The sequence below is a fragment of the Pholcus phalangioides genome, unplaced genomic scaffold, assembly GCF_987345545.1.
Source record: "Pholcus phalangioides strain wild (caught in Gottingen) unplaced genomic scaffold, Ppha-v1.0 ptg000009l_1, whole genome shotgun sequence".
NCBI lineage: Eukaryota > Metazoa > Arthropoda > Arachnida > Araneae > Pholcidae > Pholcus > Pholcus phalangioides.
In genome coordinates, this window is record NW_028301602.1 from 56,654,566 (window position 1) to 56,673,960 (window position 19,395).

A 19,395-nucleotide genomic window follows, 5' to 3' on the forward strand; every position below is an offset into this window, starting at 1 on the left:
AGGCAAAAATGTTGGTTGTCGCTCTTTCCCATTACACATATTTTGCAGTTATATACTTTCCCATTATATATTTTTCATTTAATTTATTTTTAATATTTTTTTTAGGGAACTTTCCGAAGGTTTGAATGCTTCTGCTAAAGTTTCGCCTTGTTGGAAACATGTGCTGGTTTTTCTTCTATGTGATGCTGTGTGTTTCTGATGAGCCAGTGATCGAGTACAGATAAATGGCGGGAGTCACCATTACTCCTCCTGCGGTCTCTTAATGCCTCGCCATCCGATTAGTGGATTGATTGATGAGATGTCCTTATCTTCGACCGTGGCATGGGCGTGTGTGTTTGAGATTCATTCTGGTGCTTCGTGTAGCATGTTTGTGATTTGTCGTAGTGCTTAGAGTGTGCTGTTTGTGATCGATCCGTGTTTAGAATAGCGATTTTGTGTTCCCGTGATTGTTGAATAGTGAGTGCGCATCATCACAGTGATGTGCAAATTTTTGTACAAAAGTTTTTCTTGTGGTTAGGTGATATTGTATTGTGAGTGAGTTCAAAGCCATTTATTCCAAGTAAGTAATGTGTGTTCCAGAAGGAAAGTAAGTTGATTTTTTCTCTGCTCCGGAAAAATATGTGTTTTCCCATCAGTTACGCTGATATTTCCTCATTGTTTTAGTAATGTTTATTGATTATAATACTAATTTAATTTGTTATTACAGAAAGATTTGAATTAATTTTACTTACATGGAAATTAAGCAATAGAATAAGGAAAAGAGGAAAAAATAAGAGACAAAATTATTAATAAAGAGTGTAGTGATAAAAATATAAACAGAAGATACATACGCAAAGCCCTTAATATATGAAGAAATTAGTTCCTGTTGTTTTTTTGTTTTTTTTTCACTTGAACCCTGTGGGACCACCCACCCCTTCCCCCGGCAGGGAGTTTGTGGTGGGTAAGCTCCTTCTTAGTGAAAGCACTCCTGGCATCTTCATATGCACCCAGTTTCTCAGCTAGTTCAGAGGGTGAAATCATCGTGGCCCCACTCATCAAAGAAATGCTCTTTCACTTCAGGAGAGGGCACCTCATTTCTACCTAACTGGCAATAAGAAGATTGGCCAAGTCCTTAAATTTTATGACTTCTGACAACCACCCTTCTAAATATGTTTTCAGCTCAAAGAATACCAGAAGAAAGTCATGCCATGAACTTTCCGAGTTCTTGAAAATATATAATTTTTGAGACATGAAAATTTATAATTCTGAGTAGTCTGATCTGTTGAACACAAATATCACCATTTAAAAGTTTTATTGGATCACATTTTGGAGATATTACCATTTTTAATATTAAAAAAGTGCTTTATGATCAGTATCACAAGACAAAATGAAACTGTGCCTAACATGGAAAATATACAATTCCATAGGACTGACCTACTAAGCATAAATATCACCATGAAATGAATGTTCAAAATCTACTCTTCACAAACTGACAGAGGTCTTGCCAAATCTGTGAAGTGCCTAAATATCTCACTTTGGTTGTGACGTACATTTTATTGAACATACTCATGTGTGCTGTATATAAGGTGTTCGTATATTGTTTAGAAAAAATTGGAGGGGTGATAGTACCTATCACGACTCACAATATTTACGATGAAACCTATGGTTGCAATGCACTCAGTGTCAGAAAAGCCAAACTCAGAAACACCCCCAAAAGCACTTCAAGAAGTCCTCATGTCTGATGTCAACCCCTGCTGGACATGTGGTTTTCGCATGATGGAGCCTCAGCACACCTGAATGCCATATATCTTGCATGGGGGAATTGGAAGTGTTGAACCTGAACCTGTGGGTGCGTGGAGAGAGGGAGAGAGAGAGAGAGAATTGCAACTATAGGTTCCATCATAAATATTGTTCATCTTGATGGGTACTATCACCCCTCCAAGGTTTTCTAAACAGTTTGCAAATCCTGCATAAACATACTTACATTGAAAACATAGTTTCTTTTCTCGCTGTTTCTTTCATAAACTGGTTTCATTCTTGCAAAATAATATTCATCCAGACTCACATACTTTATTTCACCTAAAATACATTATATTTATGTTAAATATAGAGAAAATGTTACAGAATTGTCTCTGAAAAAACAACATGTTTCAATATACAGTAAAATAAGAAGCTCCACACTGAGATGTTAAATACAGTCACTTGCTTGATATTTTTAATTTTAAAAAAGATGAAAAAATAGTAGTATACTAATATTTCAGAGTTCTTGCTTAGTAAAGAATTCTCTAAAATTCTTCAGAAAATAAGTGCTTATAGTAACCATTTATAAAATCATGACCTCATATAAAAGAGGGGGCTGACTGGGCAATTTGATCATTTTGAAAAGAATACTTGCCTTTTTTTTTCCTCTTTGATTTATTCCTTCCATTTTCAATTGACACATCTTTGACAACTGGTCTTAAAAGCATCAAGTTCTTTCTACATAATGTGATGGCATGACCATTCCAACAATCCTTTTCATCAGTATCTCCATTTTCTTCTTTTGATGGATTTTTTTGAGGTGTCTGAGTATTACAATTTCCTAACACATCTAACAATATACAATCTGTATCTGTGTCAGACAATTCTTCGACATCAATAGACTCCTCAAAAATCACAGATGGTGATAATGCTGTGACAGTCACAGATTTCGCATCAAAAACACTTGTCTTTATGTCTGACCTTGCTATGTCTGGTTCCAATTTGACTGTTTCTTCAACCTCGTTTTCATCAAAATTTTCATTGGTTTTCATTGAACTGGCACTATCTGAAAAGCAACAACCTACTAAATCTTCTGTGACTGATATTTCTTCTTTAGTATTCTGACCTGATGGAGTTTGTTCCCCATTGAGAATATCATCTGTAATAAAAGAAAAAATTATAAATTTCAACTAAAAATGAATTAACAATCACAAAACACTTTTAAAAAAAGCTACTCCTATACAGCTCCAAAGATAATGAACTATTTTTATAGCATTAAAAATGCAATCAACATTACAAATTCCACAAAAGGCATTGTCAATTACAAAAACTTAAATTATGCAGATATAATTCAGTGAGTTTCATTTACTGTAAAATATATATATATACAGTAAAACCCTGTTAAGTCGTCATCCTAGTAAGTCGTCATTTTTCTTCAGGCCCTTCCAGCTTTAATAGACAGCAATGCTATTAAACCCTCATTTACTCGTCGCTAATTTTGGTTAACTCATCACAATGAAAAAGTTTTTGAAACGTTAGGGACTGTTCGAGCTAGATGTCATTCCTGCATGGGCCCCACTAATTCAGGGTTTCAAATTTAAGCAAAATATCTTTATTGAAAAAAATCAGACATTCTTTCCCAAGTTGAGGTCTTCTGATTACTTTTCCCTGCCCAGCCCCCCCCCCAAGTCAAAAGTGTTTGAGATTATCTTGTAGTTTCATCATGAACTACTGGTGAAGAATTAAAACACTAAAATTAAATTTGATGTATATGTAAAATTAATGTGCAATAGAGAGTTCTGTTATGAATAAAAACTACCTATTCTAACAGTTACTCTGTTAGTCTAAATTAAAAATTATTAGTATAAATCAAAGTGTACCAGTATATTTTAGCACAATAAGTTAAGTAATAAGAGCTCTAAAAAGGTTAAAAATTGCTATTATTTACTCTTTTGCAATCTATAAATTTTATTAATATTGTTATTTTGATTCACACTTTAATAAATGTCATATTACTTCAAATTTATACAATTTTCACAAGATTGCACATTAAAACTGATGGCACTCCGCTTAAACCGTCATAATTTTTTGATAACATGAGATGACGAGTTATCTAGGTTTTACTGTATATTGTGATCTCTCACTATTTATGTCTGAATTTACTCAGATAAGATTAATGAGTGCAATGTTATAAACCAACTCTACAACACTATAGTAACCAACGCTGTTGCATTGTAACTACAAGTATGTGCCTCATCTAGACCTGATAGAAGGATTGCAAAATCCCTATAGGTCACAAAGTGTGTGTTCTTATTTCTCTTTTTTCTAGATCCGAGTTGTACTTGGTTTGAAAAAAATACCCACCTTCCCTTCACAGCCAATTTTTCTTCTAACAGAGGCTTTTAATAATAGGCTCTATCAACATAATACAACCCCCCCCCCCCAATTCAATCTGTCCGTTGCCATTTTCTTATAAATAAGAGATGGAAAAAAAATCCTGCCCTTTTTTAAATGCATTAACACACATGTACACATTTTAATTTTTATACATCAGCATAAATACCTTCTCAGATTAATATTTTCTGTTCATGTGTGACTATGTATCATGTTGGAAACATTTGTAAATAAAATGACAAGGGCAAATGCTTTACAGTTGATCTTAACTGATAAGGCAGTTAAGATCAACCGTAATCTAAAAATGGGAATCTAAAAATTTGCCCCTTGAGAGTGATAAACAAAACAAAAAAAACTTATGATCTTTACCAAATAGGCAAAGGATGAGAACGTTCTCGCTTTGTGGAAACTTTCTTCACTTTTTATCATGCACAGATACAGATCTCTCAGTTCCCCAAACTTATGCCTTATTGTCCTCATTGCTAACCATGTTGTTGGTCAGATTGCTCTCTAGAAGTTTTTTTATTTCTAAAAAAACAAAAAAATGGAAAATTTCTGCCATAGACATTTTTTTAGTAAAAGCTGTCCAAGAATGGCAGTTGCCAAGAACAAAATATTATAGCTGAACCATTCTTAACTAAGTAGTAGTTCAATGTTGAAAGAAAGATTTCGTTAATAAGACTGCAGTGAAAGAGGGAAATGGAGGCTTCAGTGATTTCTGCTTGAATTGCGAGGTAGATATTTGGTGGGGTAAGAGTAAATGTTGAACTTCTGTGTACATTGTACAAAATTTTTCCAATTTGAATGGCGATTTTCGAAAGGGTGCTTTCATAAAAGTGATACCTCGAGCAGAGTGGGGTGATGTATTACCAGGAGTTAATAACATTAGAAACTCATAAAAGACAATGGGATTTTCAAAAAGTGACCAGGTAAGCAGAGTGATGCATTACCTGGGTGACGCAGTAACAAGATTTGACTGTATATGCATATACTGTAATGATAGATAATTTAATTTTAAACCATAATTTTTAAATTCCGTATAACGTTACTATAGCAAAAAGATCCCTTTACTTATATCTGTATGCCAAAAGGAAAATTTTACAGAAGAGCTGTTTAAAGATTTTTTTTCAGTATGGCCTGCTACAGAGCTCACTTACTTTAAAAAGTGAATATTCCTGTTGTTTATTGAAATAGGACTTGGTGACTTATACTTATGTGCATAGGTACTGCAACGAAGGTACTGTAAATTAACAGTGTTGTTCCAATATTGAGTGCCCTTTACTTCTGGCATTGATTTATTCTTTGAACAAATTTTGTATAGGCATTGTGCAGATCCAAAAAAAACTATATATATATATATATATATATATATACATACACACACACACTGCTCAAAACAATTAGGGGAGCACATGGTTTTAACAAAATTACGCAAAGATGTATACCGATAAGTAACATAAAATGAATCATCCATAGTTTAAAGCCTAGCAGGAAACGGAAGAAAAAAACTTCATATGCAAATCAAAGTTCATGACGTCAAAAACCAGAAAAAGGAGATAAGGGCAGAAATCGGGATGTTGCAGAAACGTCTGTTTTACAGCCGTAACTGTGAAATTCGATTGCGCAGTATTTTTTTTTGAGACAAGGTGACTAGAGGATGTCTCAACAACGTGATTTACCAGAATCCATGGCATGGCATGTTATAGGCAGACTGGAATCCGGGCAAACACAACGTAGTGTCGCGGACGCTGTTGGAGTCGCCAGAAGTGTTGTTGCAAGGCTGTGGAATCGATTCCAAGAAACAGGAAATGTTAGACGTCGACCAGGGCAAGGTCGGCCACGCGCCACTACAGCAACTGATGACCGGTATATACGGTTAACAGCCCATCGAAACAGAACATAGAATCAAGGAAACAGTTATTTTCCGGATATTATGCTGAGGTGAGCTCGGAAAGAAAAGTCATCACGTCTCCGCCGGGACTCGAACCCAGGTCCTCTTGCATACCGGCCAAGCATGCTACCATCTACACCACTGGAGACACATGAATCTGCCTTCCTAATTTCACGCACTGTGTCGTGAGGCGCTGAAGTAGAGGCATTAGTAGCCTCTCTTAACTTCAGGAAATGGTCCCCGGGTGGGACGGTTTAGAGAGGTAAAGATGGCTTTTTTCTCAGCCAGAGATATCAAGGAAACGGTTATTTTCCGGAGAAAAAAGCCATCTTTATCTCTCTAAACCGTCCCACCCGGGGGCCATTTCCTGAAGTTAAGAGAGGCTACTAATGCCTCTACTTCAGCGCCTCACGACACAGTGCGTGAAATTAGGAAGGCAGATTCATGTGTCTCCAGTGGTGTAGATGGTAGCATGCTTGGCCGGTATGCAAGAGGACCTGGGTTCGAGTCCCGGCGGAGACGTGATGACTTTTCTTTCCGAGCTCACCTCAGCATAATATCCGGAAAATAACTGTTTCCTTGATATCTCTGGCTGAGAAAAAAGCCATCTTTATCTCTCTAGAACATAGAATGCTACGCAGCTGCAAAGACGGTTGCTCTTGGCAACAGGACGAAGGGTGTCCAGCCAAACAGTACGTAATCGGCTTCATAAGGGAGGGCCTTATGCACGTAGGCCAATGGTCTGCATTCCATTGACCCCACGCCACCGTGCGGCCCGAAAAAGATGGGCTGCTGAACATCGAGATTGGGAGCAACGTGATTGGAGCCAAGTGCTGTTTACAGACTAGTCCCGATTCAAGTCTGGAGTGTGACACCCGACGTGTTCTGGTATGGAGGGACGGGGCAAATGAAATAACCCCGCATTCGTTCGTGAAAGGTCACAATACAGACGAGCTGGTTGGATGGTATGGGGTGGAATCAGCATAGGCGGACGTACGGACCTGCATATCATTCGGAATGGCACTTTGATGGCCCGAAGGTATGCAGACGAGATACTGCGACCTCGTGTCATCTCTTACGCTGGAGCCATTGGAGATTCCTTTGTTTTTCAGGATGATAATGCCCGACCGCATAGAGCTCGTCTGGTGGAGAGCATGCTTGAAGCTGAAACAATACAGTGTATGGAATGGCCAGCGTGCTCTCCTGACCTGAATTACTTGGACGACGCATTGCTGCGCGACCAAGGTCGCGCCTGTTACTGTCCGAGACTTGCAGATTGCACTTCTTGAGGAGTGGAACAGTATTCCCCAAAGTCTGATCGATAACCTCATCGCATCCATGGCAAACAGGTGTGCAGCAGTCTTAGCTGTTCGAGGAGACCACACGCCCTATTAAAACTCATGCATCATGTCTAAACAGTACTTTTTTTTATCGTTTACATGTAACCAAATTGTAGCCCTAAATCATCTTTTCATGTTTTTTCCATATTTTCAAACAATTAAAGCTTAATTCCAAATTTTTTTACGTCTTTTTCCTGTATTGCGCATAGATACGCGTGTACTATCCATTGTATGCCAATACGTGGCTGTCTCGCACGGTTTTCTTCACTTTTTTGCTTGCTCCCCTAATTGTTTTGAGCAGTGTACATATATATATATATATTTTAGTTTCCTAAGATCGAAATGGTATATATATTTTCCTAATACCATATTTTTCGCACAACATTTGCACTAGTTTTATGACTTCTAGCCTTTCAATAAGTTCAACTTCCCCCCCCCCCCACATACTTAAAGCAATACGCTACTGTTTACAGCTTGTACCTGTCGTATCACGACACTTTCGACATGTTTAGAAATTCACTTAGATAATCACAAATACAATTCTGATAAAAAAAATATATAATAGAGTAGAAAGTTATAGTTTTCTTTTCTTCAACAGAGAATGATTGGAAAAATAAACAATGGAAATTTTGTTTAAAATAAATTGAAGTTACCTGTGACATTTATTATGTGTTCAGAATCAAAATAAAATTTTCTTTAAAAATATTTAAGATATTCAAAAAATTATAATAATCAGAATCAGTTGACTGAGTTGTCTCAGTGAGATGGAGGTTGATGCATTGACGCCAAGTCCTTTCCACTTTCTATGTATCAATCTGGAAGTGTTTTTGTTTCACAATGTTTTTAAGAGTCTGTCTTGTCTCGCAGTAGTAATTGATTTAAGACCACTATTTGCACGTTTTCTCAAAAAATTGCTGTAATTTGAATGATTTTTTAAAAATTTATGGAGGAGTTTCTGATTCGATAAGCGTCAGCATCAAAATTTTCATAAATCATGCTATCATGAAGTCATATAGCATGAATTAGACAAATAAAGGCAGGCTTGCAACCCGGTTTTATTCGTGTGTTGAAAATGGGTTGAAAAAAAACTATTTAACAGGTCTAAAATATCTGGTAGTGAATCGCTGCAAAGCATGATTTAGTCAGCAGATGATCGGCCACAAAGCAAAGTGCTCTCAAGCAAGTGTAAGTAAATTTTTAAAAATCATTCAAATTACAGCAATTTTTAGAGAAAACGTGCAAGTAGTGGTCTTAAATCAATTACTACTGCAAGACAAGACAGACTCTCAAAAAGCATTGTGAAACAAAACCGCTTCCAGGTTGATACACAAAAAGCAGAAAGGACTTGGTGTCAATGCATCAACCTCCATCACACTGAGACAACTCAGTCATCATGTTCTAAAACACTCAAGTTAACTTCACAGTGTGGAGAAACGAAGTAAAGAAAGAAAAGTTCCTTTGACCAAAACTAATCACATTCATTGAGACATGCAAATGCCATCATTATTTCTACCTTCTCAGAAGCCTGAAACTCACTGTGGACAGCAACTATACATTTGGAAAATGAAGAAACATATACACTGATGCTACTCTGGCCATAGGGGTGCTTCTTTTGCCCCAAAATAATAAAACATAATAAAAACATTACAGTAGAAACAGATTTTCAGAATAATTTTCTGGAATTTCTGCTACGTACAGCAAAAATTAGTTCCTAAAATGCTTTTCTACAGTAATTACAGTATAATTTATTATTTTTGAGACAAAGAAGGATGCCAGGGCCATGTAGCCTGTTTATATTATAAAAAAGATAGAAAATGGTTGATGTAACACAGGCACTTTCAACTCGTTACTCGTGAGCACCATGGTGCTCCATGAAGTACCCAGAGTGCTCAATGCTTGTGTCCAATTTCGCGCTGGCAAACACTTGATCAATGTTCCAATTAAAAATTGCATTCAAGGATTGAAATCATCCTCATTTCATACATTTGTATGCTAAACTTGCCGTAAGGGTGCTATTATTTTGATGGCAGGTACAGGCAATGTTCGTGACTAGAAAAAGGTTGACGACCTCTGATGTAATAGAAAAAGCTGAAACTGAATTTGAGTAAAGAAAATACGTTTGAGTCAGGTTGAGAAAAAAGTTATCGGTATAAGTGTCTGGATTATGGATACATCTGGATTAGAAAGGTTTTACTATACTATGCAATCAGAATAATATAATTTTATTGTTGGGAACTAGCACTAGACATGACATGCATGACAAGATCAAAAGTACTATGCCATTTGCTAAGCATAACAGTTTTTTATGACTTTTCCACATCAAAAGGATTTATTTTTCACCTGCTGCAACAGAACTCATTGTAGATATAGAAATAGCGAGACTTGGTTCAGCTGATGTAAGCACATTTCCTAATTTATCCTGATTCGACTGTCCAACATTTTTTGCCACATCTGGAAAGAATAAAGGAAATATTGAAAGTCAATAACGTAACTAATGTAACATATTAAATTTTATTGTAAAGCCGGCATTACACTATAAAAGTTCTTTTATAAAACTTAAAAAATGAAACCAGTAAGTGTATCAGTTACATTCAAGCAAATGTAACCAATAAGCTTATTGGTGGTTGTTTTTTTTTCAAGTTTTAGAAAGATCTTTTATCGAATTTTTATAGTGTAACCCAGCTGAAGAAAACCATCCTCTGTGATAAACTACTACAATATAAAGTCCCATAAGCACAACATATGCTATCAATATGGGGGTGGGAAATAAGTCATATTAGCAGTATCCAGAAAATACTTAATATGGTAGACGCTCAACTATCTGGCCTAACGTGGTGAAAGTGCATGCTGGATAACAAAAAAAACACCGGATAAACTAGAGTTCTATAAATGCTCACTTCCTACCCCACCCATACAATTGAAAACACCCTTTTTATACCAAAATCTGCTCTTATTTATTTTCTGACCTCTTAGTAAAGGCTAGTACTTTCTAAATATCTTTCATGTGTTGTATAGTGTATGTTTTCAAAATTTATTACTGAAAAAGGAAGTCCAAGAATGAAAATATTGCACAAAATTTGAGAAAAACTTTATAATGCCCAACTTAATTGCAGAAAACATAAGCTCCTATACATTGTACAGTAAGAATACATGCTCTTTCAATCCTCTCAGTGGCACTGACAAGGTATGTTGCCTCCATAAAAGTCTCTTATTTTAGCATTGACAATCTCACACACACATGTATTTTCTAAAGTTAATTTCCCAATTGAACACTTTTCACTATACCTTTTAGTTTGCACCTGCTGAAAATCAGAAGAAAGCTTACTTCATTAATAAAAGATATAAAATTTTACAGAGGGTTTAGTGATTTTTACTACACTGCCAAAAGGGCTCAAATAAACATAAATATAAACATAGTAATGAATGAGACAGCTGTGTGATTATTTCCCCCACCCTCATTTCTCAAGGTTAGATATGAAAGGTTCTGACCATGTCATAAGGACATATTGTCCAATATAGGCATTCCTAATGAATAATTTTTCTTCAAATAACATCAGACAGCTGGACTTATGTTATCATGCCGAAAATTCTATTCAAAACCCAGAGACAATGCAATACTGACTTCCTATCGGGAATATAGAAAATACAAATCCCTTAGTCTCAAGTTTCTTCTACACTGATGTGCATCGAGAGAGATCATTGCACAGAATCTTTAAAAACTAAATAATAATAAAAATATATTACTAGATCAATCGTTTCACCCACTAATTTTTTCTATTATAGCTCTATTATATCATAGAAAATTTTTACCATGCTTTAAAACGTTAAAATGTTCAAAAATTGCCAGAAAAAGCTACGGGGGTCACACAGTACCCTGCCCATCTTTCTAGGTATAGTCCCTGACCCGTCTTTCTAGTGTTAAACGATAAGCTACTTTGAATTATCATTTACGGTTCAAGAATGTCAACCATTGTTTTTCCATTCGTGATGAAAAGCAGGTAATATGAGATTTGTTCAAAAAATATATGACCTTGTATTTGACCTTGTATATTTGTAAAAAAATACTCATATTTAGATATGACACAATCTTACATTAATCTCCTTCAAAATAGTTCCGTTGGGCTGCCACACACTTCTCTCAATGGCCCTGCCACAGGTCTGAAGCAGCATTGGAACGCCTCTTTTGAAATGGCGTGTAGCTGGTCCATTGCATTCTGCATGATGTCTTCTTTGGACTGAAATCTGGGCTCTTTCAGAGTTATTTTCAGCTAGGAGAAAAATGAGAAGTCCCACAGAGCCATGTCGGAAGAATAGGAAGCCTGACAAAGCATGGATGAGTTGTGTTTGACCAAGGAAAAACTCTTGACCAGGAAAATGTGAAGAATGAGTGGATGAATTAACATGATGGAGATGTCAATTGCCCACTGCCCACAGGCCCAGTTGTTTGCTCTCACAGCATCATGGAGGTGGCACAAAAACTTCTGACAATATTCTTTGGTGATGGTTGTGCTGTGTCGTGCATACTTGTGATGAACTATGCCCCTGGAGTCAAAGAACATGGTCAGCATGACTTTGGCAACATTGCAGCTGACCTACCTTGCTTTTTTCTCCCCTCTAAGTTGTTGGATGCTTCTATTTGATGACTGCGATTTGGAGAGATTCTGGGTCATACGCATAAACCTGAGACTCATTGCTAGTGATCACTGCATTGAGAAAGTTGGGAATCATTGTTCACAGTCTCCAGTATGTCCTGAAAGAATGTATGTCTAGTATGACCTCCAGTATATCCAAAAGAATTTGCTTCTGCTCGATCATTAGCAGCTTTAGCATGAATTTTGCTGAGATTCTCTTGAAGCCCAAATCCACAGTCAAAATGGAATGAATGGATCCAATGCTGATGCTTGCCTCCTCTGCAAGTTCTCTGATCATGATTCTACAATCCCACATCACCAGTTTTCTCACTTGGTCACAGGGTACACTGATTTAAATCACAAAATTTAAATTTCATTTTTTTCTTTACTCAACTTCAATGAGAATGAAGTAAAAGTACCTGGTATGGTATGCATGTTATTGCCATGTGGTAAAGTGCAGAAAAATAGCTGTTTTATTTTTAGATATAAGAGCATTAAGTATTTACAATACATTATAATAGGGCACTAGGGTACCCCTGATAAAAAACCGAAAAATTAGTTTTTGTATATGCCTTAAATTCTATGCTCTAATTGCTGAATTAAAATAATAATAGATGTTGTACCAACATAAATGCCATTGAACTTTGAATTTTAATACAAAAAGTGGAACACTTAAGAGTTTGCTTGTTTCGTTACCAAAATTTATTAAATTTGTAAAAAAATAATGTGTAAATTATTAAGCATATTATGAAAGACTGAACCACATTATAATAATCAATTGCAAAAGGAACAATCTTGTCAATATAAAATATGTTTTTCATTTAGTTGATGCTGAATAACTATTTGATTGTGCACTGAGTGAAAAACCTGCACCGCATGTGATACTGAAGGGCCCGGTAGCCCACGTCGATAAGATACTCGCCTAAAATACCAAGGGATGTTTAGTGGTATCGCAAGTTCAATACCCAGTTCCTCCTTGTTAGAAACTTTCCTGACACAGGGGTACAACAGAAACAGCGACATGACCACAGAAAAACCTTGCTACTGCAGGAAGTCCCACATAGAGGGGTTAGTGCACAAATCTCTCTGTGAATATAAAAAAGGCTGCCATTCGGAATCGCCAATAAATTGTAGGTCCTGGTCTAATTAGCCCTTGTGTGCAGAAAATGACCAGGTGTGACAAAAATCAATGATCAATGTGATACTGAGTCGCCACCTCACATATACTGTAAAGGAGGGGAGGGAGACCTTGTGAATAAAATAACTTCACAACAAAAATGTTAATCCATGAAGTTAATTCAGACTCAACAATCTTTTATGTTACATAAATACAAATTTTTGATGTTCATATTTCTTGCTTGTAAATTGTTTATTTATAGTTTGTTTGTTCGTTTGTTCATTAATGATGAATTAAATTTGAGATTAACTGAAAAAACATATATTCTTAATGAATAACAAGATGTTTTAATTAATAAGCAGTCAATTAATTTACATCAAAGACATCTGACTTAAATAAAAACAAATCTGATTTTTTTTAATTAAAAAAAAATTATGATTTTTTTCATACCCTGCTTGGTCAATAAGGCGATCTCATTTCTGGATGTTAACGGACTACCAGAACATGCTTCACTTTCCACTGACATGTGTCACACAAAATTTAATGCAGTGGAGTTGTTAAAATTTTACCTATCATTTTGTCAAAAACCACAATCAGACAGTGCTAACGTCCACTTTCTCACTCATTGGCAGTCTGCAGTGACTGATAGCAACAGCTTAACAACATAAATATGTTAGGGGCCACACATACACTCAGAACACACATTCTGGCATGTGCCAATTCGTTAGAAATTCTGCAGAGGAATGTGTACGAGGTGCATGTTTGATTAAGTAGTAGTAGAGACTGATAGCTCCTGCAGACAGAAAAATACAAGCATGCATGCTAGGACCACCTACACATACACACCACAGTATGGCTCCCTAGCTCTTCATTTGTTTCCACACAAAAAATTATGGTCAGATATTTTCAAACAAATCTCATACAGTTTTTTTTATCCAACAGAGAAGAAAATCTGTTTTAAAGACAGAACCACTTTTTAAAAAAGCATTGGACCAACAAAAGAAAGGGTAAAAATGCTTTAAACCTGTGTTCTTTTCCTTTTATATAAGTCAGTCTAGAAAATTAAAGGTGAGAAAGCATTTTACTTCGACCAGTAGAAACCTCATTCTCTCACAATTCACTAAAAGCAGTGACTATCACTTTTACTGGTCTGAACCATAAAAATGAAATACATGTTTTTTATTTTCATTATTTTTCTGGACAACACCAGGTATTTATTTTGTGAATAAAAACATAAAATTTGATGTTACATATATCAGATGCATCAAAAGATTCATATTTACTATTCTGTGTTTACTTTTGCATTAAAAAATCAAATTAGAGTGTTCCTGCAACTTTTGACTGAAAGATTTCCCTGACTTTCGGATTCTGATGTTTTAATATGCAAAACATGTTGCGAAATAGTTTGAAATGGAAAATTTTTGGTCGATTGGAGAAAGAAAGAAAACTTGTAAATGAAACTGAAAACAGATGAAATAAGAACCCTAAGAAACAAATGTGAAATCAAACATTCAGAATAGAGAGAATAGCTTGCAAATGAGATTAGATTTCATGAAATCCAGAACACACTAATTTGCTCTATAGCAAATTCAATAGGTAAAATGGCTGCTTTTGAGAAATATTTTGCTGACCTTGTGATCTAAAAAAGAAACGGTAAAAGACGACAACATTAATTACAATGAAAACTAACTAGTGAAGTACTCTGCCCTAACTAGTGAAGAAAACAAATATAGTGAAAATAAATTATTTAATGTATCTCATTATCAGCATAATTTTTATCGAATTTCTGGTATAGCATGTTCAAAATGTAAAAAAAAATTGTTTAAAAAAGTGTGCTTATTTTATATCACTTGACATTAATTTCATTCAGTGATCATCAATAACCCTCCCCCTCCCCCAACAGGCTCCAACATTTAAAAATCTGATGTCTAAATTTTATGAAAGAAAGTAAGCAAGAGTGGATGAAAAAAACAGCTATGAAAATAATAGCAGTAAGAAGAGAGAAAGAAAGAGAAAAAAGTGAGCATGACGGTGCGTGTGTATATCTTTTTCAAAACAACAGTTTTTTACAATCTCTTGAAGAAGTACAGTGAAACCTCCATATAATAATACTCTGGGTTGCAGATGGATTATCATTATATCGAGAGGCAGCAGTTTAACGTTAGAATACAGATATTTTCAAACAAACAAGGATTGAAAAATATAATGGTGTAGAGGGATTTATCGTTATATATCGAGTATCATTGTAGCAAGGTTTCACCGTATTCCAGTATTTACAAATTTCCCTGACTTTTCCAGGTTGAAGGAACCCTGAATTATATCTTAATAAATTTACATTAACTGATACAATAAATATTTATGAAACATTGTATCAATAAACTCAATTTGGTGCTAACTTGAGTTAACCAATACAAAACCTCTAGATTGTCATATTGAAAGTTTGAGAGCACAAGATAAGACCAGTTAGCTCACAGCTACTGAAAATATGAACACAAATTCTAATTTTGCATGCAGTGATACTTATTTCCCATGGGTTTCTTCTTTTTCTGAGCTACCATCATTTATTGTTAAAAATTTCAATTATGAACAAACAAGACATTCCATAACAATGGCACTTGTTATGTTACTTATTTTGTACTTTCTACATGTATCATATACTCATATTATGTTACATAATGCATACAAATTAGCCATTAGGCATAAGAGCACAGAAAAGACATCAGAAGGTCTTAATGCCACATAATTATCACAATTCCAAAAAACGGACACAACTTCTTATAAAAGAGTTTCAAAAATTAAGGAATGGGTTGCATCCCCAACTCGCCTTTATGGATGTAAAGAAAGGAAGGAAAAGAAAGTAAACCGGATACCGCAAACCTTACCTATACTCACTGGTAGGGCAAGATGGACCTAGAGAGAAGTACCAGTGTTTAGCAGTTCGAGAGAGAGAGAGGTGCCAATCGCTTAATTTGCCCTAGTCTGCTCATGTGTATAATCTGTATTATACACATGAGGCAACCCTGAGGGATTTTCAAACATTAAAAAGCTTGGGAATTGTGGCAGCAGATTAATACCTGAATTTTCATTTCCACTTTCAGCAATATGTGGAATATCCAGGTCCATGCTGGCTTTTGGTGGAACATAGGTTGATGCGAGAACATCATCACCGAGAATTCTGATGCATTCATCTTCTAAATACAAGGCAACTGATGATTTGGATGGTCTTGTATTTGGAAAATCTGAAATTGACATATTTATATACATTTGTAACATATTTCTACAAAAAACTTTAATTGTAACAAAAATGTTTTAATGAAATAATTAATATTTCATTTACTTTTTTTTTTGCTTGAAAACTGTTGAAATAAAACAAAGATGTTTAAAATTGTATGACAGTGATGTTATATACAGTGTAGAACCTCTCTATCTCAAATATGACCAGAGCGAAACAAAATTTCAAGTTGGAGAATTTCCAAAAAATGGGCTTTTTATTTTTACATTTAAAAAATATATGTCTGACCAAAATGGCGAAATTTTAATTAGAAAACCAAAATACACATTAAGGTTTGCTACATACTAAAAAATTCCTTCTGCAGCCTAAGTAAAATCTTTTGCAGTTTCAAAATCGTAGTCCCCTTCACTTGAATATTTCTCCTCTGTATTGTATGGACTATTGTTGAACATACATTGTGGCGTTGTATTTGTATTTGTATATCCACCAACAAATAGTTTTGAACGATTTCTTCATTTCTGATTTTGTTGAAAGGATACTGCAGGGAATTCCAGAGTCATCTGTCACTCCACTTCTATTCATAAGTGAATTTGCATCAGAAAACTTCAAAATATTTTTCAATGCACCCCTTTGTTTCCCAGCCATTTGTTGATGCAGTACTACTCAATTAACAAAGAACAGTATTTATCCATGACTACAGGTGACATGGTAATAAATTCTTTTTTGTCTACAAGTTGAATCATAATTTTTGACATTTTCTGTGTCCTAAACATGAAATGAAGATATGCCAACATTGGCTTAAAGCTCGTCAGTAGTGATGAATGTTCATTTGTTGTCACTGAATGTGAAATTATAAAAATAATAATAAAACTACTTTGCTTCATTTCTCAACTGATGTGATATTTTTGATGAAGCATCGGATATGCAGTGGCTTCTTTTCCTCAACCGTACATGTACCATTACGAAATTTCTGACAAATTGATGCCCGTATAGGCACGCATCCCTCTAAGCGAAATGCGATAATTCTTGAAATTTTCGGAACTTCTATATGGCAATATTGCAACAACAAACTAAACAACAGATGCAAGAAAACTTCAACTAAAAAAAAAACGTGTATAACCAGGACATTTTAAAAAAAAGTCTGGATGGAGAAACAAAACAGAAAAATTGGACTGTCACAGAAAATACGGACCATATGGCCACTTGATGCAGAGACTTAATTTTATAGTGATTTATAAAACCATCCCTCCCAACAGCGAGCTCTAGATCCACCCCTATGTCACCCTAACGTATTTAAGTCGTTATAATCGTGCTTGTTTCGTGTTCTTGCTGGTGCAGTGTCTTTCTTCCATATTTTGAAGAGAAGATGAATTTTTTAAAAAAATGAATTTTCCATGTTTTAGGTCTCCCTGCTCTCTGCGGAGAGACTTTTTTTACATGAAAAACCGGCTCGCATTCACGCCTTCAAGTTGGAAAACCGCAGAGAACCAACTTCAACCGACCACCACTGTCCATTAACAGAGCTCGAACCAGGATGGCAGTCCAGCACGATGCCCACACAAACACACAGCGTCTGATATGCAGTGACTGGCAGGAAAGTGAATATAATGTTTGATGTATGGAGTCGAGCTGGGCGATTGTCGACCTTCAGCGTTACTCTGAGAAATGTGGGATCTATCCAGTGACCGTCTCAGTGATGAATTACTTCGAATTCTATGGTTACAACGCTTACCATATCAAGTTCAAGCAATCCTCTCCATAAGTTAGAAACTTTGGAAAAGTTATCGGAGATGGCAGACAAGATCATCAGCATCAGCGGGAAGGCAGAAGTACAGAATATTTCACCAAACCTCGACCACCCACAAAAACTTGGCAGACAACAGCAGCTGACAGAAAAAATAGAGACATTGACATTGCAAGTTGACGCGCTATGCCGATCTCGGGAACAACGTGAAAACCCTCAACGTCCTCCCAATCAAAACTGCCCCTGAAGGTGCAAACTCACGAGGTTTCAAAACGATCTCTGATGATATCACAGTGAATTCAGAAGCAATGCCTGTAAGTGTGTGCAACCATGTAGTTTCTATTCGGGAAACGACCAAACCAACAACTGATGGCAATGAGGGAGTCGGTTGCATTCAGCAGTCGTCTTTTCATCGTAGACACGCTAAGCAAGCTTTTGTTTCTCATCGACACTGGTGTGGATATTTTCACAATACCCCCTTCTGCAGCTGATAGAAATAAACCACAGTCACTACTCACGCTTACCGTGGCAAACGGTTCTACAATAAAAACATACAGAAAGAAAATGATAAAAGTAAGTCTCGGATTAGCAAAAACATTTTCATGGGTGTTTACCATTGCTGATTTATCTCAACCAATAATTGGCGCTGATTTTCTCAAAAGATTCCAACTCACGGTGGATTTGGGAAACTGAGTTGTGGTCAACAACGGGGGTGAATGGTCTACAACCAGTACAACTGTTTCTCCAACTGTGTCCCCTGCTGTAACTGTGACATGTGAACATGAAATTTTCCACAATCTATTACAAGAATATAAAGAGCTCACAGAAGAAACGTCAAGTCCAGTGCAAGCAACTCACGAAACGGTGCATCACATTGAAACTACAGGAGTACCAGTTTATGAGAGAGCCCGTTAATTAGGCCCAGAGATGCTGCAAGCTGCCAAAGCAGAGTTTGATAAAATGATTACCATGGGTATATGCCGCCTTTCAAATAGTCAGTGGTCCAGTCCCCTCCACATGGTGAAAAAAAATCTGACGGTTCATGGAAATGCTATGGCGATTATAGAGATCTAAACGCAAAGACGGTTCCTGACAGATATAGCATTCGGAATATTATGGATTTCACTATGGATCTGAATGGTAAGTGCATCTTCTCTACCATAGACTTGAAACGGGCTTATCATAAAATACAATTGTCCGCTTCAGATGTACCGATATAAAAACAGCGCTGAAATGTTTGCGCTGCGTTTTGCAACCCAAAACTGAGGACGCTAAATTCAAATAGTCTGAAAGGGGTGACAAAATTGCTATTGTCACCCCTTTCAGA

At 36.0% G+C, this 19,395-nt stretch overlaps 1 protein-coding gene across 3 annotated transcripts in view; it reads right to left on the reverse strand.

The window, feature by feature from the left end:
• Positions 1 to 19,395, reverse strand: part of LOC149083349 (uncharacterized) — a 148,463-nt gene that overhangs the window by 42,940 nt on the left and 86,128 nt on the right. For all 3 annotated transcript variants that reach the window (XM_089236597.1, XM_089236598.1, XM_089236599.1), the window contains exons 18-21: positions 16,167 to 16,331; positions 9,685 to 9,795; positions 2,375 to 2,878; positions 1,964 to 2,058 (exon numbers count right to left, since the gene is read on the reverse strand). In XM_089236597.1, the coding sequence (XP_089092723.1) occupies positions 1,964 to 2,058; positions 2,375 to 2,878; positions 9,685 to 9,795; positions 16,167 to 16,331 (875 nt within the window). The remainder of the gene's footprint in view (positions 1 to 1,963; positions 2,059 to 2,374; positions 2,879 to 9,684; positions 9,796 to 16,166; positions 16,332 to 19,395) is intronic.